General features: G+C 36.1%; 1 protein-coding gene across 1 annotated transcript; it reads right to left on the bottom strand.

Moving 5' to 3' along the window:
- Positions 1 to 1,941: 1,941 nt before the first annotated feature.
- LOC141898672 (cilia- and flagella-associated protein 46-like) lies at positions 1,942 to 20,801 on the bottom strand. Its single transcript, XM_074784706.1, is given in 62 exon segments — positions 1,942 to 2,479; positions 2,554 to 2,690; positions 2,853 to 3,047; positions 3,135 to 3,273; positions 3,343 to 3,403; positions 3,530 to 3,621; positions 3,978 to 4,183; positions 4,420 to 4,538; positions 4,627 to 4,981; positions 5,203 to 5,300; positions 5,377 to 5,649; positions 5,729 to 5,818; positions 5,920 to 6,048; positions 6,129 to 6,215; positions 6,315 to 6,393; positions 6,476 to 6,546; positions 6,630 to 6,776; positions 6,851 to 6,934; positions 7,026 to 7,169; positions 7,261 to 7,357; positions 7,442 to 7,548; positions 7,642 to 7,740; positions 7,821 to 7,982; positions 8,090 to 8,191; positions 8,270 to 8,429; positions 8,505 to 8,603; positions 8,683 to 8,831; positions 8,902 to 8,970; positions 9,072 to 9,161; positions 9,307 to 9,432; positions 9,517 to 9,686; positions 9,780 to 9,980; positions 10,063 to 10,237; positions 10,323 to 10,430; positions 10,533 to 10,608; positions 10,734 to 10,804; positions 11,298 to 11,465; positions 11,648 to 11,825; positions 12,031 to 12,162; positions 12,274 to 12,452; positions 12,532 to 12,642; positions 12,756 to 12,905; positions 13,241 to 13,472; positions 13,550 to 13,762; positions 13,836 to 13,969; positions 14,046 to 14,283; positions 14,454 to 14,588; positions 14,731 to 14,863; positions 15,512 to 15,629; positions 15,830 to 16,058; positions 16,144 to 16,334; positions 16,419 to 16,517; positions 16,604 to 16,703; positions 17,177 to 17,251; positions 17,863 to 18,024; positions 18,108 to 18,202; positions 18,278 to 18,401; positions 18,844 to 19,008; positions 19,093 to 19,157; positions 19,235 to 19,366; positions 19,451 to 19,590; positions 20,687 to 20,801. Coding segments are annotated over 62 exon segments (8,556 nt in total). The 5' UTR covers positions 20,733 to 20,801; the 3' UTR covers positions 1,942 to 2,234.
- Between the last annotated feature and the right edge of the window lie 84 nt (positions 20,802 to 20,885).

Here is a 20,885-nt window from a genome sequence, read left to right as displayed (position 1 = left end):
CTATAGAAATGAACTGTTTATAAATTTTATCATATTTTACAAAAATGACCCGGCCGCTGCGGAGAAACAAGGTATCATTTTTGTTTAGCCTAAGCTTTTTATAATCGGATGGGCTTATACCAACAAAATATCCGATCGTGAAACTAAATCACAGTCAGGTTACTGACTTAGGCGGGATACTACAGCAGATGACCTATTTCTTCTAACATAAACTGTTTACTGGCGTTCGCCAAACTACGTAGAATTTCAACGAATCAGGCCTCGCACTAACAAATGGCTGGAGAAGCAAGAAAGAGTTTTATGGAGCAATGTAAAGTTATTTTACACAACCAACTTGAAATATCCGATTTCCAGTTCTGTGGGGAAACGTTTATCGGATTAGATGGTGTATTCCATATGAAAAATTCAGGACATGGGATGTTCGCCGAAAATCTTCCCTTGGAAACCAAATCTGACGCCCGATTTCTAGAAATTGGTTGCGGTAGCGGTTGTGTCAGTGTTATACATTATCTGCGAAATAAAGAAAATCTCAGTTACATCTTAGCGACCGATATCAACGAGAGAGCTTTGGAAAATACGAAAGAAAATTTCGAGCGTTTTAATGTGCCCGGTCAGCTGCGGTGCTCTGATGTTTTTAACCAAATATCCGATGATGAAACGTTTGATACGATATTCTGGAATGTGCCGTTTTTTCACGTCCCGCCCGATACGCCAGGATTGTCGCTGTTAGATTTATCTATCATCGATCCTGGTTACAAGGCGACTTCACGTTTTATAGCTGGTGTCCAACAACATCTGCGTCCTGGTGGGAAAGCGATCATAGGATTCAGTTCTACTTGTGGATATTTGGATATGTTAGAAAATATCGCGAAACAAGAAAATCAACGAATTGAAATTATTTGGAAGGAAGAATCAGATTCAGAAGTGGGAGTTATATCGTTCGAACTATTACAGTTGATTTCAATTTGAATGAAAAACGAGAACAGGATCAAGATTTTGGTGCAGGGGCGGATCTAGAGCCCAATTTAGGGGGGGGGGCACCTAATGAATGTAGCTATGATGATACTGTATTGACACCGAGCGGCGTAGGCCCGCGACGTTCCTACGCTTCGCGCCTGCGGCGCTTAGCCCCTGCAACCCCCAGAAAATTTTTGAAATTTAACTCTGTTTTGGGGCCATTTCCTGCATTCTGAGGAAAGAATTCATGACAAATACTTTCCCGCTGCTGATAAACTAAAACAAAGGGATTAATTTTCATTTAAAACTGATCAAAATTATTTCTATAAGCTTATATATTAAGCGAGTGGCGGGAGGTCGGTCGAAAAAAACCGATCTTCACTTAAAGGAGGGGTGGGCCCCCCTCCCTAGATCCGCGCCTGTTGGTGATTTAGTTGTTTGTCTCCTTTTAACAAAGGAATGTTGTACTTTCACCAAACCTGTATTATTATCACGTAGTTTTATGTAAAAGTTTTTTCTCAAATAATTCAAACTTAATGATCCTTTAAGATCAACTGTGAATTAGTAAACATGTAGTTTTTTCACTTATTGATTTCAATAAACTTATCGCACTTAGAAAATCACCGTGTCTTTGATGATTCCAAGGGTCTAACAGTCTTTTCATTAAGGACGTTTTCGGTCCAAAAAGTTGCTATCGGGATGGAATGGAATGGCGATAGATTTCTGTATGGTAGTTGAACGATCTAAAATTCAAGTGTTTTATACTTTCTAAAGAGTGTCCACTGTAGCACTAGGTCAGCGAAGTAATGGAATAGTTTGCGGAGTTCGTTGATTCCCAGAATGTTGAATGGAAAAATACTAAAGATGCTGAAAATCCTTTCTTAGATGGATACTGGAGTCCGAGTTTGAAAGAACGCATGTGATATTTTGTCATTATGTTTTATTTGAATATGATAACAATATCTCAATCTCAATACGATGTCAATATCCAGTATATACGTAAATGATAAACGAACAAAACGAACAGATAATTTCAAACTTTTTACGTTAAAACACTGTCATTTTTATGTAGCGGTATACATCAAAATTTTCAAGAATAAGTATGTATATAGATCAACGGACGGTTGAAATAGGACGGATTCAAGTGGACGACCTTTGTTTGTAGCTGTGTATCAATGAATCATGAAAACAACTAAAGATATAATTCACAATACACTCAGGAATCTATAAATTATACAAAAATACTTCAATCAATGATATACATGTATTCTCCTATCCTAGTTAGTCAGTAATGTAACCATAATATTTGGTAATCCGTAACAGACCATGTTAAAACACGTTCTATTTAATTTTTCTTCAGGACACTCTTCTTCCAATTCACCAGCAGGCTTTTCTTCTGCCTTTGACTTTTCTTTTTCTTGTTCCTCCTCTACTGTGGCTTCGGCTTCTTCGACTTTGCGTCTGTAAGGCGTAAACTGAAGTCTAATCGCCTGTCCTGTAGTGAGACCGCCAGCCAATAAATCTAAACAAAAAAAAGGGGAATTATATACAATAAAAAATTGTGTTTAAAACACAGTCATTAGAAATGAAAAATACCTTGTGCTGTTTCATCCATTTTCCTAGCATTATCCTCAAGTGTACAATGCCACTGGTTAGTAAATAGACATCTAATACCAGTAAGACTCAGTAGCATAGCAGTATCCAATGGTCTCTCCAGCAACATTTGTTCAGCACTAGATAATAAAGATAATGAATGAACTATTATTTAATGTTACAAGATGTCAGACAGTTTTTAAAGGGTATGAAATATACGGTGGAGAAAGGAGTTTCCATTTAGTGCTGTATCATCAAAGAATGAAAACTGATAATATGGATTTGGCCGGGGTAGTACTCACTTCTTAAAAATATCAATTTTCGATTGACGCAGGAAACTTTTACTTGTTTGTGCTAGATCGTATAATCCAACGATCATACATTCAGGTAGATTCAGGGAAGCAACTTTCTCCGGTAAAATTTCCGACAAAAATCTTTCCATTCCGTAATAAAGAACGGCTGAACTCTCTGTGAGGTAAATTTCATATTCTCCAGCACTGTATAAGAAACGATGAAAACTCAATGCACAAGATTCTGGAAATATCGAATTACTTCCACATTTTCACGAGAATAATCCACATTACCTGGGAGCATGTTCAGAACCAAGTATTCCGAGCCATCTAGCCGTAAACTGTTGAGAATGTTTCTCTAAAACCTGTTCAAATATTTCAATTGGCGCATGAGTTTCTGTTTCTGCACAATCCAAGTGTGGATCGACAAAATCTACAACGTTTTGTTAAGAAAACTTCTTCAAAAACATGTTACATGAATATCTTTTTGATAAAAGGATACACCTAAAGTGAGTTGTGTCAACTGCCACGCAAGTAGCCGGAACCTGTCTATCAAGAGGAATCTACAACAACATACAATATTGTTTATCACATAAAACATAAATCTGTGGAACTAGGCTTCTGTGGTTCACTATATACCGGTATACCGGTATATGGAATATTTTGTATAAGTATTAACACATGCTCACAATTTTGGCCTTCTTCATACCAGCATCACGGAGTCCGGCTATTCGTGATGGTGGTTTGGTTTTTTCTTTTGCTTTTTTCTCAGCAGGATCCTCTACAGAAACAAACATCATCTCAAAAAATTGAAAACTTTTCATTTAGAATTAAAACTTGAAACGATTGAACAATGAACACTTTGATTTTGCTGGTGTATTACATTCTAGTTAAAGATTAGGCTTTAAAAAAACTGATACTTTGTTTCTCCGCACTGCTGAGCTTAAAAGTTGACCCGGCCGGCTGCCTATCTCTTTTTAAATCGTGATCAATTTTATTATAACAGACCCGGCCGCTATAGAAATGAACTGTTTACAAATTTTATCATATTTTACAAAAATGACCCGGCCGCTGCGGAGAAACAAGGTATCATTTTTGTTTTAGCCTTTAATGACAAGTAGAATAAAGTACACATACCCAGTTCAAAGTGATATCTATGATATAAAAATTGTAGGGAGAAATCTCTGCATAGCGCATTAATCGTATCATACTGTAGTGATGGCAAAGCTTCCAGTGGCATCTCTAAAAGCCATGGATCAGCGAGAAGAATAACAGTTTCACCAGCAGGTACAGCATCTTTCAATTGATTAGTGGCGTTGCTCATAGAAGTAGTCGTTACTGGCCTGAAATAATGCATAGAACTAATCAAATAATTCATCGAGAAAAGGTTTAACAGTCAGGTATAATTTCATTCAAAAATGGTCTGAAGTTCTAAGACATGATATCCTAAATTGTTTGATTAGTGAAACCAAAATTAGTTTAAGCAGGTCTAAAGTTTATCAAAGTGGCTTAGAATGGCTTTAAAGTTGCTAATAAGAAGAAATTGTTTTTCAAAGTTTTCAAACTTTATTTGCGGTACCTGTAGACAGATTCAACTTGAGCCAGAAGTGGCTTGAGTAGACAGTCTAAATCATTTACTAAATTGTTGAATTCTATCTGTAATTTTTCCTCTTCTTCATCAAATTGAAGAATTGTTGGCTGAAAATATGCCATTATTGAGTTATTCATTCATTCAATTAATATTCAAGTGTATGTTCATTTACATAGTGAATGCATGTACCTCTACCTGTGGACTGATATTTCCATGTTTTTCAAGGTTTGCTAACATTTTCTGTCTGAGAGCTTGCTGTGAACGTTTATATTCCTGTTTCAACATTAACTGCTGAACGTTTGACTTGTGCTGACGGAGCTGTGCTAAATAATCCTCAACTTCATCTCTGCTAGTCTTGATTCTTACAACTTTAGTTTTGGGAGGAACTGAAAATATTGAATAATATAGATCATTCGTGATTGTAGTAGGGTAATAAACTTTCTGAGAGTGTTCTTGTTTAATCTAACCTTGTATCGATGCATGTTTTCCTTTGCCAGCTTCTTTTCCAGAAGCTTTAGGTTTTTCAACGACTGCCCCATATAAGTATGATCTAAAGAATAGTGGAAGAGCATATGAAAATATTCTTAGTCATGGCGAATCTTAGTCAGTAACCTGTCTGTGGTTTAGTTTCACGATCGGATATTTTCACAAACCACATATAAGTTCGTATAAGCCCATCCGATTATAAAAAGCTTACCACCAACGATTAGGTAACTAACTAGGCGAATCTGAGGCAAGATGATCTATCATCTATCGTAGCCTTGTGCCTACCTGTCAGGAGAATGTTGCAAAATGATCACATTGAAATTAGGTGGAAACTCTTTCAACAATTCAAAATGATTTGGCAAGATGGACAATCGTTTCCAGGCCTGTAAACAAATCATAAATACATGTTTATACTCTTGTTTACAAGTTGTTTGATTCTTGTCAAGTCATTGAGCTTACTTCAGATTGTTTTTGAAGTGTCGCTTGTATGCAGCTAAACAATGGACTGGCGCTGTAATTTGTTGTGATATCATTTTCGAGTAGACATTCTCTTTGAGCTAATAACGCAGCTTGTTGGCTGCTGGTCGGGTTCTGTTGAGCTTTGTGAAGAAGCTCTTGTAGTTTTATTGACGATTGACAGCTTTGATGTAGAGCGAGCATCGCCGCCGTCAATGTAGGGTCATACTGTCCGCAACATTCTACAATCTCTAACGCCGCTGAGCCACAAATTTCCTAAAGAAATGCAACAGATTCACAAATCATGGATGATGCAGTCGTATTAAGAAAAACGATCTTGTAGAATAAAGCTTACAGTGTAACCGCTGTTTAGAGATATATTCACGGCTTGAAACAAACACTCGGTTGCTTGCGACAGATAGTGATGAGAAGATTTCAGGCTTTCCTACAGAAAAATTATAATTTCAAGAAATGTTTGTTATCTGGTTCTCTGCAGATGGTTTGAGCACATTCCCCCCCCCCCCCCCATTACACTACCCCACTAACTTTGAGATTTTTAATAAGTTTGGTATTTCTAATGAATATTTTGTTGTTTTCATCCATTTCCTGCTCATCCTCCTCTGCATGTTCTCCTTTCTCTGCCTCTTCAACCATTCCTTCCAAATTGGAGAGTTCCTTGAGAAAGAAATAAACCATTTTAAACCGAGCAAAAATGAATACCGGTACAGTATACGTAGTTTATAGTGGAAACTTACCAATGAGTTGATGTCCCAGACGGATGCTCCATTTGGATTAGCGTGCCATGAAACCAGACGCAAACATCTCCCGATATTGTATAAGCACTAGAAGTAATGAAAAAAAGTTCAAATGAGGAGTTACAGTAACAGAGATGTCAAATTCGCCTACGTCCATAATCTTAACACATGAAATAGAAAACTTACCTGAGCTTTCAGTTTCGGAATTGATGAAGCGAGTGAGTGAACATTAGCGAGTAAACTCAGCGCTTTATCAGCTATCGACCTGTATTTACGAAATTAACGTATGATTGAATGAACAAGAAACATAGAAAGTAGGCTATAATGTACGGTAGATTACAACTTACGGCATTGTATCAATCCATTGTTTATCGATATGACTGCGGTCTGGAGTCTTACTTATAAGCTCTTCAACCATCTACATACAACGCAACAAAGATATTAATCTGTATCTAAAAAAGTTCTACATAAATTTGAATATGTGCCAGAGAGTGTATTGACCTTAACTACAGAATTCTTTCGTTGTTCCTCCATGAATTTCTCACGTTCCTCCTTCGCAAAAACTTCAAACATGTCGATCATGAGAACCGCCATACCGAGTTTGATATCGGCAAGTTCTCTTTGTACTGGTAAGCTTATATTCGTCATCTATGATATAATGAACGCAAAATGAATAACATGTGAAAAGAACTAATACAGAACTCAGTTTATATGACACTCACTTCGGCTAAGACAGGTGTAATAGTCAGTACATGTTGATAAACTTCATCAGCAATCACATCTGCTTCAGATAGAACTCTCAAAGCCTAAATACAATAAAGAGACGATATAAACACATGATCTCAGTAAACACGCATTTAGATCTTTCATTCAATATTAATGTTATAGGGAGTTTACCTGTAGATAGAATCCGTGTTGTTCTTCTGGATCCGCGCTTTCTTTCGCCAAATAATGTAAGATATCGGCGTATTGCTTCATTAATTTCACCGGTTCACGACGATAACCGAGCGTAAACAATTTCTCAGTACAATTCTCTAATTTCTAGAAATTAAAAATTCGTATACAATGACTCAAAAATTACATTTTTTCTGACAACTTCAATTGTTCGATATAAAATAAGCCAAACCGTTACCTGGCACGCAGCAAGCATTGACTGTTTAGCTTTACCGAGTCTAATAAGATCGTTTTCATATCTTTCTCGAGCCATTTTATTTTGTACTTGAGCGAATCTATGTAAAAAGAGATGTGAGGTATAGATAAAGGGTTTTAAACTTCTAGACTTAAATCTTTTACTCGTATTCAACCTAACTTACTTGGCTTCTAACATAGCTAATATGTAGCCAGTTATAGCCTGTTTATTTGGACGATCGGCTGCTATTTCGAGGAATACAGTCAATGCGTAATCTAGATGATTCCGTGCCTAAAGTAATGAAATCATGAATCATTACGGTGCATCTGAGTGATCAGTTGAATTATAATCCTCATTACCGTATAACATCGTGTTGTTTCTTACCTGTTTGATGCGATCCTTCAACGCATAATTATGAAGTAGAGAATCAACTATCAATTCTTCAGTTCGATACCAGAATATTTCATCTCCTTCATCAGCTTCCTATAATATAGGATAAATACATTTCACACATATTCTGGTTTTCAGACTTCTTTCAGTGGAGAGAATCGTTTTTCTAATACCTGGGCTTCCTTGGATAATGACACAGCTTGACCGTACTGAGCTTCATGGAATGACAATACTGCTAAATTGTACAAGATTCTCGCTATCAGTGGTTTATCATTGAAGGCTAATGCTGCTTTATATGATTCATCCAGTATTTGTCGAGCAGGTTGATAAGAACCCTACAAAATTATTGCGATAATACAAAATTTAGTTAATGAAAATGTTTATAGATTTAGATTAGAATTTAGTACGGGGTAATATTTGAATTAGTTTGATGAATACAAACCTGTGAGATGAGCAATTCAGCTGTATCAGTCCAAACTTCCCTCATTTCGATATTGCCAAGTTTCTTGCCCATATGAACACTACTAGGGTCCATATCTTCACCCTGTAGAAATACAGATTAAACGATTATTCTATAAAGATCCTGTAATGTGTATTGAATAGATGTTACAATAGATCTTACTGGTGTTTGAACTGGTTTACTAGCCATTCTCGTTGAAGGTGTTTTCTTCGAGGGTGATTTAATTTCAGCATTCATTTTCAACAAAGATTCCTTTACTCTCATCTCCTCTTTCGCAACTTGGACCAATTTCTCTTTCCATAAAACCATTTGTTCACGGGATCTTCAAAATGAAACATAAGTCAGATGAAGCTTACTTGATATCGCTGGATATAAAATGCTTATTAAAGTTACTTACTGCGCTTGCTCTTCATCATTAAGATGAAGAGGTCCAGCAAGTTTCAGATGGAAGTTTATTCCATGGTTCATGTTTAATTCGATACACACCTGGGCAGCTCTGTAAGTTTGTAAAATTAGCAAATTTCAAGGAAAATATAACTAGTTTGTTACTTAGATATATCAAGGAGAATTCTTACTTGAAATGTAAATATGCCGTCAGTGGACGACATTTTATCAAATCTCTGGACATCATTTCAGAAAACGCTAGAACAGGCAAAGCCAGGTGGTTGTAACCAAAATCTCTTAGATACTCAGTGAGAAGTTCCAGATAGAAGTAAGTCAAAGTCTGAAAAATACATTATCGATTGTGAACAATCATCAAGTGAAATACATAAATACATTGATGACAAGCTTACAGGTTTAGTTAGAGTGCTTGTATTGACTCCTCGAGTTTTCATTGCATCTTGTTTGAAAGCTTCTAGAACCTGAAATTCATGGCAGATGAAATCGACAATTAACTGGTTATTTAGTTGAAATTGAGAATTATGCAGGTATATATCATGTATAACAATTCTGTTTTATGTACCTCATCAGGAGTATCATAAACTGCCCAGTCATCGGTAGATGCAGGTACAGCATCTAACGGCCCTTTCCTCTTAGGCTTTTCTTTTGCGGGCTAAAAGTAGGAACAAATAGTGATGTATATTCAGTAAACCTGTAAATATATTTTGTCTAGTCCACTCCCAGAAAAGTTGTTAATGTCCAAAAATCGATTTGAATATTGCTACTAATGATGCAACAAGCAGGTAGACTATTATTACCTCTTTCTCCTTTTCTTTCTTTCCGCCTCCACCTTTTTTAGCTGATTTATTACCATTTGTATCCGCTGAAGCTGGTGGATTTTTGGCAAGTTCTTTCATAACTGGCCCAGCAGATGTTAGACAAACCTGTCGAAAACATATCACGATAGAAATTATTACTATCCATGACTAGTTCGTAGAATTCCATAACAACATTTTACAAGCATTCACCTGCCATATCTTCATAATGAAACTATAAGCCATCAGAAGATAGTCAGAAAATTGTTGGGAGTCTCTTCCAGATATCTGAGCCAGGAGTACGTGAGCGCGGAATAAACCTTCTAACTGTTGAACATCAGTCAAATCATCGACAGTTAATTCAGTATTCCGTGGAAGAACACCTTAAAATACAATGACATACATTGTAATATTGCAGCAATTAAGTAACCACGATGAGTGAAATGAAAAGTAAGATCGTTTGAATTGTGAAATACCTATTACAGCCTGTTTTTCAACGGGTATGAAATCTGCAACATTCACTTCACCACTACCTGCATCACTGATCGATGTACGAGACGTATCTCCTTTCGTTGCGTCTTCGGCAGACGATTTTTTGCTTAAATTACTGTGGCTACTTTTACTAACCAGAGATTCATCCTTCTTTCCTTTTTTTGCCTTTTTACCCTTCCCAACATCTGGCAGAATTGATAAAAAAATCGTTTTAAATTAACAAAGTCAATAGAGATCTATAACTATTTTTGATCATACTCGATATACCTGTACTTGATTCCTGTAATTCTGATATTTCATCTTCCTTGGTTTCCATGTTCATGAGAATATCAATAGCCCACTGTAGCATATCTGTAGCTTCAACAAGCGGAAACTCGTTACAGTAGAGCCACTGGCTGAATTCAATAAGATAATCAAATTTCTGCCAATCATTTGTCACTTCCTAAAATGTACAATTACCTAAGTTATTCAGGGATATGAACACAGCCTGTAATAGACGAGAGGGAAGTGTTAAACGCTTTACTTACAGATAAAGATTCAATAGCATTTTGATATGCTAATAACTGAGACGGTTTCTCTTTCGAACTCAAAGCAACACGTCTCCACATGTGTGATAAATAATCTTCACTTTCATCCTGAATAATGCATCAAAAAAGTGTATCTTAATCTAATCATAATACGATTATAGATAAGCAGATACCAGTATATAAACCGATGTAACCACAGATGTAACTCACTTTAAACTTTTGAATATCCATGAGGACACTACGACCAAGTTTTGCCTTTACTAAAACTCTGTGCTTAAATATCAGCCTGTAAAAGGAAGACATGTGTTAAGAATTAGACATCCTTAAATCACAGTATCAAGTGTACAAAATAAGGTGTAAAATTATGAAATATTGAAAATTGATACACTTTATAAGGTACACTGTACTTACAGCCTGTGAGATGTCCTCGGCATACAATTCACCGCTTCATCCATAGCTTCTATTCCCTTCTCCCATTCACCCTAAATTGATCAAACGTTTACAATGTCAAAGAAAACTGAATGAAATTGCTGGCGCAGATGTACACATAAGATAAAGATGTTTCAAGAAATTTGGAATAGTAGATTTTAGTTTTGTTTTTGTTAATCAAAAGTTCATGCAACTTCCAACATTACTGGTACTTCAATTTACATACAGGATTTTGAAGAAGATATCTAGATATTATATCCATGCAATTAACATGTATCATTACATAGGGCTATATGAATCCCATACCAAGCTGATTACATCTTATATTACTAATTATGTCTTACCCTCTACATGGTACAAATAAAAGTTAACAAAGAGAAAACAGAAAATTATACATAATAAGGATAAAAGAGACAGTTACAAGAAAGATATGTCCACCAAGTTTGCTCTCATTCAAGGAATTATGATTCAAACTAATTACATTTTCAATTTCAAAAGAGTTGAAACATGATATACGGTAAGAATACTTTATAACGAAGATTTTACCTTATCAGCATAAGACTGGAAGAGTACACCGTACATAGCTGCACGCAGGGTCAAATCTTCATCACGCCGAGCATCAAGTTTAGACTGAGATACGATTGTATCAGTGGAACCACTAACCAGACCACCGACTGGAGTACCACTTCTTGAAGATGGGGGCAAGGGTGGCTTCTGTAAAATATCATAAAGGGTAAATCAGTTGCTGACAACTTATTTTGATAAGTAGAACATATCAGTGTGTCTTGGCTTGAATTTGAGTACAATAGCTACTGGTCTCATTATTGGTCGTTGCTTTAATCTTTTGAAGTACACAAGTGTTTTTTTCTTCTTATCATTGATTATAGGGTACTTACAGCAGTAGTTTGCTTTTGTTGATAAATATCAGTTTCAGCGATACATTCGAGTATAACTCTCAGTGGCTCTTTCAGAAGTTCTCTTTCTATGGGTAAACTAACCAGTGGTATACAAGCATTCCAGTAATGTCGAGCTGCGTTTATAACAAGTTGATAATTCTCAGCTTCAGCACCAAACCTACCAGTATCAATTAACACATTAGCTTTGTTCGTTATAATATCTTAATTTGCTGTAAGGTGCCTCCAGGCCATAGTAAGATATCATTAACTAATAAAATGCATTCTGAACTTTTTTATACATAAACTTTTAGTCTCGGTTGCTTTTTTAAGTCCATAGCAACCAGGTCAGAATTTAGATAAAATATACAATTGCTTTCAGTTACCTGACACTATCAAAGAATGCTGTCATAGCGAGTCTTCTGATGGCATTTTTGCCTGACATGTTTTCCATGTAACTCTGTCCTAGTAAACAGCTTGAGTAACTAAACATCTCTTGTTCAACTTTGTGTTTGTGACTGAAGAAGGAATGTGTACGAACATGTTAAGCAACACATGTACAGTTATCTTAAATCTCATGAGCAAGTTAGCAAATTACAGATATACAGGTACATGTATAGTTTACCTACCTGTCGAGTTTTCTGTTTTTCAGCTGTGTACCAGTTTCAGCAAAATCCAAAGCTTTTCCACTGGTTTTGATCACACTCGCGTGTTCCTTCATACTGTATGCGAGATATGTTAAACGGGTCCAGATTTGTACTTCGATTAGCTTATCAGTCCATGTACAACCTTCAACCATTGAAATAACCTGAAAATCAAAGAAATATCTTGTTGACTCATGAGAAAATTAATTAATGTAACGTTGAAAATACAATTGATTACTATACCTCAGCCAGTCCAGGACCATCTTTGAATTCTAGAATACCATTACTATTCAATTGGAGCATTTCAACAGCAGTTAGTGCTCTTGTCATTGGTTTCTGACCATCTTTACTGTCCTGATACATAAAAACAAATGAGATGAGCACTGTGAACTAGTATTTTTCTTTGAATTGCTGCAGAAATATTTGCTTAAAAATGAAATACAGGCTGCCCCGATATATAGACGTACTGTATCAGTAGTGCCAAGAGTCTTTCCAATCTGTTGTTGCAGCATCTGTTTATTAAGAACCCACATCTGAAGTAATGGATGACGAATAGCAATCGGTACAACATCAACTGCGTTATCACCATTAGTTACATCTATAGCGTGGACCAAACACTGTAAGATTGAAACGGGGAAAATATGCAGAAAACAATAACGTAATGTGAAATATTTTCTATGTGATCACGATTGGTAGAACACTATATCCGTGTTGACGCGATGAGGAGAGAATCCCACAATGATAATAAAAAGTTCGAAAATGAAACTTCGAGATAGTAGTTTATTTCAACGTTTCGACTATATCCTAATAGTCATCTTCAGGAAGATGACTGAAGATGACTATTAGGATATAGTCGAAACGTTGAAATAAACTACTATCTCGAAGTTTCATTTTCGGACTTTTTATTATCATTGTGGGATTCTCTCCTCATTTTCTATTTGATATTGCATACCTCTAACGCTCTCTTTAAGTCTGGTTGAGCATCCTGACTGATCGCGACAGGAGTTGCACTTTTCAGCTTTTGTTGGGAAGGTTTTTTGCTTTTCGGTGATCGCGGGGGAGATTTATCACCAGCTATTAGTTTTACTACTGCTTCAGATGGTTTAACAGCTTTCCTCGGCAGCCATGGTTTTATGAGTCCATATGCTAATGCGGTACTGATATTCACAAATAGAGAAGTTTCCCTGAAATTTGAGGTAAGAAATAGAATTATTCTAACAATTATTTTGAGAATTTCTATCACATTCATCACGTAACCCACCTGGCATGTCCAACTTTTTTCAAAGCGTCAAGAATAGTCGACAGAGTGTCAACAATTTCTGGATGTCTATTTTGAGTCAGTATATGGTTATTATAATTCCAAATGTAAGACGCAGCACAGCAGACGATCCAAGGCTCGCGTAACTCAATACCGAGTTCAGATCCACGCAAGAACGAACGAGTAGCTAATGACGATAGGTTCTTAATCCAATCGCTAAAACAAAACAGAAGAGGCATCAGCGAAAATCCTTGATATAGGTTTCTTTGATAAGGACATACGAACGTACCAGTAACAAATCCAATCAGGGTCTTCAGATGGTTTTTTAGCGACGTATCCTTTGGGGCGTTTACTTTTGTCCTCAGGAGGTATAGGAGAATCGCCGAGTTGAATGCCTTCACAGCGTAGTAAATGGATGAGTGCCTGTGGTATATCGTATAACACAGATATGTAGAAAATGTTATAATGAATTTGCAAAGAAATTTAAAAGATTTTTTACCTCGCCTTGTATGAAATTCACTTCAGATAGCATACGCATCAAATCTTTCTCGTATAAAGTTGCCGTATGGAAAGGGGTTGGTGAGTCCGATCGACTGATATTTGTTGCTTGACGGCTTGTCATCTGATTTTTCGGAGAGGAAGAGTCTTCTTGCCCTTCGACATTAGTAGGTGACACATCAGGAGAGTCAGCAACTTGTGGTTGAGGTGGGGGTGGTGGAAGCTTCTTCTTTCTCGGACTGAACAATAAGAAACAGAAAGGAATAGTACAATTAGAATGAATTTAAGGATGCAGTTTGGATTCTTTATTGAATCAAAATTGACCAGATATCAGTTGATATAGGCTATGTAAGAATTTTTCAGTTTTAAATCGCGGTTGAAAACTGAAAACGAATAAACATATACGTACGATTCAGGAACTGGAGGCTGAGGGTTGGTCCATCGATTATCATCATACAACAGCGCAAATCTCGCAGCAACACGGCACACATCCCACACTTCCTGTTTACGAGCTACTTTAGTCAAATCAGCCCACAATGCAGCCCTATCAAATATATATAGGAAATTGATTTTAATTGTTATCTTTGTTCAATTGCATTGACGAGGTATCATCAGTCATGCTTTAGGATAAATACTTGGTAACAGTCTTATTACTTTAAATTCTCTTGTGAAATAGAAACTATTACCTTTCTTGGTCATTCTCATCGCCCAATCTCTTAAGATGACCTTCGGCTTTGCTCACACATTTATCGAACTGTCTCGCCTTACCAGCTAATTTTTTGAATACAGTCAAAACTCCTTTACCTGCAGCTCCAGCAGCTGGAAATACAGAGTACATCAATACAGCAAGAGTACATCAATACAGCAAGAGTACATCGATACAGCAAGTGTACATCAAACATCAATATTTTCATCATTAAAGAGGAACTGATTTAAAAGTAAATAAAGCACATGAAGCAAACAAATCAACAATAGGAAAAAAACTAATAATGTTACACATGACTGTACGCACATGCACAGGGTAAGCGGCGGTAATATACATGTACATGTACAATAAACACATGCGGATAAAAGGACATTGAGATAAATGATACAACGATCGATTCATCTCAGAGTAATGATTTGTTTATATAAGGAATATTATAATCAACGCGATAATACGTAAAAATAATTCAATTAGAATGATGTGATGAAGCACAAATTTTATAATGATAAACATATAGGTAGGTGTGCATGGTATATGCAAAAACTTACCTAAATCTGTGGCGGTAAAAGAATATCAAATGTTGTAAACTGATTATAAGAAGTGTACACAGTGCTGAGTTAATTCAACAAAAATTACTTATCATCAGAGAGTGAAGAAAAAAAATACAAAGCTGATTCGTGATATTTTTTCGATGTCAAAATGTGCCTAAATTATTATTTAACACACAGAAAACTGATTTTAGAAATGGTTGTATGAATTACCTTTAGTGTCATTTTCACTGTCTAAAACTAACAGGAATGCATCCGGTGATAAAGCCTGTCCTGCTCTAACCAGTAGAGATCGTTTCATACGAATCGTTCCCGAATCGGATTTTCGCGCCTAGAAATTTGACAATGATAAAATTAGAGCGAATGAGCCAATGAGAACTGATCAAATCAGTCATTCAAAATAAAGTTGATCGTCAGAGGGATCTCCGTATAAGGGAACATTATAGCACAAACTGAGGACTTTTTATATTGCTCTAGATTTATCAAAGTATATGTTGATTGATGACGGGCTTGATGAAATAAAAGTATCACCTGTTCGATGATCATAGCTGCCTGATCTTCAGGACGTTCCGGTTGTTTATATAATTCAGCTCTCAATTGAAGTCTCTTGAATGATGTTTCGAGTCGATCGCGGTAAACCCCGCCGTCGTCTAACGCTAAAGCTTGTCTGAGATGTTCCATCGCGACTTGAATCTGTTCTTCATCTTCTTCACACTTTGCAAGTTCAGTGTGAACTTGACACCTCAGTAAAATCAACAAACTGGAAAAATAGTACAAGATAAACTAAGTGAATAGCATTATTCCATAGATTCTGTGTGGTCTTTTCAAGATTTTTGACCAAATACCTTTCAATATCTCTGAGTGCTTCAGAAACAAGGGTAAGAGGTTTACGAACATGGCGTCGTAGATTTGGTTGAAGCAGAGGAAGGCATAAATTCCATTGTGTAACGCATCCAGCTTGAATGACATTAGGATTTCCGGATCGGACGGCATTTATCAAAGCTTCTTCACAACGTTTTATTGCCGCCAATCGTATCTTGAAAAAAAAAAAACAATAGTTTCAAGACTCTTTCATCTTCACGAATGGTACCTACCGGTTTATCAGAATCATTCAACTTACATCAACTACAACTTTTTGATACGATTCTTGTTTATCATTCAAGGATTTCACCATAATTTGCGATTGCAAAAACTCAACTTCGATGTAGAAACCTTGCTCCTTTATTAAATGAATGAATATATATGAGATATAATTACTAAAAGTAATAGTCTTATTTGTATTATGATAATAGTAGAAGTACAGACCATTGTAACACAGTCTTTGATGGCTTCTACAGATTTCTTTGCTAAATCTGGAAGTTCTTGATCCAAACACAATCGACTAAGCTCAAGTAAAAGTTTTGGTCTGAAATAGATTTCAATTCATACATACATATAACCAAGAAATCAGTCAATTCTAATGAAAGTATTTATTTTCTTGAAATTACTTTCTATATAAGTACACTGTATGAATATGCGTATTTCAGATGGTGTAAGCAAGAACAAATCAACAAACAATTATAAATTAAAAAGAAAACAACAGGAAAAACCACAACAAAAATTGAACGTTTTGGTGCAAACTCACTTGCGTGTATCATCACAGTAAACCAGAGGGTGCAATTGAGTGGAGCTAAGTGAAGGGGTAGGGGTTATTTCAATATCGTCATTAGTGGATGAGAAGTCTGGGGAAGGAGTAAGTGATAGTGAAGATGGTGAAAGCCTGAAAAAAGTGGGGATAAAATGCGCTAATGGTGGGTTAACAGGGCAATAACATGAAAGCAGCTCTCCGCAGACTACAGTGCTACAAAGCCTAATCCATCACCCAAACAAGCAACATACCGTTCCCGATTATTTTTATCTAATTTAGCAGCAGTTGGCGGAATTATTTCTGAGGTTTTTTTCGTTTTCCTTTTGCTGTAAATGATGAATACATTGTACATAGCCTAATTCACTAATTCACGCATAACTATTTAAAAATAACCAACCACCAAATATATACTTTCATTAATGATGTTTCATGTGATATAAACTGACATGTATATAAATGTACATTGTTTACGTAACTCCTCTATTACCTAAGCCCTAAAAACCACACCCATGCTTCTACTAGGTAGATATTATAAATCTGTACCCATCAAGTGATGTCTGTTTATCAAAGAATACATTGGTATCAACCAATGGGATAGGTATAGTATCAGAAATATCAGAGTCAATCTCATCGTCTTTATCAGAGACACTAGACAGAGGTATAGTAGAATCTGAGTCCCCTTCATAAAGGCTGAAAATAACACATACATGAAGTAACATGATCAGACATACTCAGTTTCACTAAGTTAATCTGAATTGTTCATGTCTCGATGAAAAGTGTCCCTAATCATAATTTTATCTCGCAAAACATATCTGGAACAAAACAAGCACGTATGTATTACAAGTGAGATGTGTGATGAATGCCTTGCTAGAAGACAATGTAAATCAGATTGGATGCTTTTGAAGTTAGGCATATCAGTTGTTTCTAGAAATTCTACCTTTCGACATCAGACTTTTCTTTTGGGAATGGAGCGGCAGGATTTCGTTTTTTCGATTCAGGAACAGTTAGTTTCATTTCCTCTCCATTCACGATATGATACAATATCCGATTCAAGTCGCCAGGAATATCTTTCAAATCCGGATCCTTCGTTTCAATGCTCCTTGAAAAACAATTCATACCGAAATTGCAGTACGACGACAGAAGAGGTTTCCGAATTGAAACTCGATCACGATTTAAACTTACTGTTTAAGTTTACAGATTTTGTAGTAAATAGCCAAATCCGGGTTTGCTTTGATTTCTTTAGTAAATTTTTGAGGATCGATCAGATTATAACGTGCCTGAAAAATGAAGAAAATTTCTCATTACCACGGCACATTATTTACACATCTACTCGTATGAGGAAGCATACGCACCATTAGTCCAAACAATTGTTTATAATAATCAGGAACGTGTTGTCTAATCAAACTATGAGCAACGGCAGCAATAGCAGCAGCTTCAGTATGTCGACCAGCATCCATGTGACATTCGATCAATGCACTATGAAACACATGATAGAAGAAATATACAGTAAATACGAGACGTTATCAATGAGTTTTTGTAACACACTAATCCATGAAAAATACGAATAAAGGTTGCATTCCACTTAATTATGGCTTGGAAATAAACGAAAAATTGTGGCATCAATAGACTTTTGATCTTTTACTTATTTGATTATATGTTGTAGTAGAATAGCCTGTTCACTCAGACGTGGAGAATAGATAAAAAGATCAAAACCCACTTTATACCAAATTCAAAAGATCGAAAATGGAATCTGAATTAAATTCAAAATATAAAACACAAAATAAGAGACTCTAGTCACGTGACAATGATCTCAAGGAAACCATCTTTATCATTTAGGCCTATCAATTGTAATATGCAACATTCTTATCACTATTTGTTCAATTTAAGTCATGATGAAATAAAGAAAGTTTTTACTCACATGACAAGCTGTGCTCTCCATTCATAATCTCGATCATCGATGTCATCTAAAGCTTTCACAACGTGATGCAGACTCGTCGATAAATACTGACGATATCCGGTTTTTAGAAACGGACGACAAAATTGCCAGTACAGCACAGAGGCATTGTACACCAAAAAATGATACCTTCAATAAAGTGAAAAAGTGAAACCTCGACTAAATCATCTATTTGATATTAAAGTTAATTATAGTGCGAATCAAGAAACCTACCTCGGGTTTTCCTTAGCAAAACTAATCGCTTTAATCAGATACACAACTGCAGATTCGAGTTGATCCTACAAAATTTGAAATGCTAATCAAGACTCAACAAAATGACTTCCCGGAAACAGAATATCACATGGATAATACTCACAGGGTCATTGGCTGTATCTGGTGCGAGTAACTGGGCCTGACACAGGTATGCCCTGCAGAGAAACTGGTTAGCTGGCTGATTCTTCATGAAGTACATCTTCAAACAGTCTTTTGCAATTTCTTTCTTCCCTTTCTACAATTATCATAATACAATATTCATAAAACAATTGAAATCAGGATTTTCAAAACGAATAAATGTAAAAGTAGTTGCTATTACCTGAAAGGCAGTTTCAGCACAAAGGACATAAAGGTCAGCACTGAACGATTCTGGTGCATCAAGGGTTGGTTGTGTTTCTGCATAATTTTTGAGAAGTAAATATGCCTCATTAAGGTAATCAGCAACGGTCTGACCTTTCCCTAAAACACAGAACACATAATAATTTACCATCATTACTCACTTTTAGTTTGTTATTAGAGTTAAGGGTCAGGCGCGGATCCAGGGCCATACAGTGACTACAGCACAGTGAAAAAAGGGCACCAACTTTAAAAAGGGCTAGTATGAATGCCCAGCGAGCGAGTTTGAGTTTGCGTGCCATTCATTGGTATCATGCCTTCACATTTAATTTGCTTGTGCCTTTTTTAGATTTTTGGTGAAATTTGCCCTTTTTCGATTAAATTTATAGAGCAACAATAATGTCTCTTTTAGAATAGATTAGTGCCCTTCTGAATCTGAGGGTCTAAAATTTAGTTAATGTCTATTTATTAATTGATGAGACCTGTTTTTCTGGGATATTTTGTTTACTTTTTGGGGTACATACCTCATTTATGTCTTAACAGAATGCCAAAAATCGCGGACAACAACTGAATATCCGATATATTTCCAGTTCTGTACCAATTAGATGGATTGACAAAAAGACTCCTTAAGTCCAGTTGAATGAGAGAGAAAATCCTCCATTTTGTCAAATTTCTTGGATTTGAACATTGTTACCATGCCTTCGCCACCCTGATTTAGTTGTTGAGACCCCACAAGAAAAATAACTTCATTTCGTAGGCATGGTGACAATGTAAAAATTCAAGAAATTTCACAAAATGGAGGATTTTCTCTCTCATTCAATTGGACTTAAGGAGTCTTTTTGCCAATCCATCTAATTGGTACAGAACTGGAAATATATCGGATATTCAGTTGTTGTCCGCGATTTTTGGCATTGTGTAAAGACATAAATGAGGTATGTACCCCAAAAAGTAAGCAAAATATCCAAGAAAAACAGGTCTCATCCATTAATAAATAGACATTAGAACGAGTTCCTTCTTGTCAGGACAGATGTGATTGAAATATGAGTGTCTGAAATAACTGAACTTGTCAACTTGGTCTTGAATGTCAATGAAGAAAATATTATGCCTATGTTATATGGCTGGAAATGGATGGATGGACCAAATTTTTTATCTCTTTGACTTAGTTTTCAATTTCATAAGTTTCTTATTAGCAAACTGGGGATTTCGATATTACACGCACCTGTGGATGATGCATTTTTCAGGAGTGATCTGATGTTCGCATCCATATTGTCAATAAAGGCAGGAAAAATCGAAGCTTCTGAAATTTCGGAACATTTGTATGAAAAAGTTGTCAAAATTTCGAACCCGGAAGTGTTGCCTATTAACAGCTGTCATGTAAACAAGTACATTACGTGCCCGGTAAATAGTTCTCAGCTAAT

The sequence above is a fragment of the Tubulanus polymorphus genome, chromosome 2 (assembly GCF_964204645.1).
Source record: "Tubulanus polymorphus chromosome 2, tnTubPoly1.2, whole genome shotgun sequence".
Lineage (NCBI taxonomy): Eukaryota > Metazoa > Nemertea > Palaeonemertea > Tubulaniformes > Tubulanidae > Tubulanus > Tubulanus polymorphus.
Note: the sequence above shows the minus strand (reverse complement) of the source record. Positions and strands in the feature narration are given on the sequence as shown.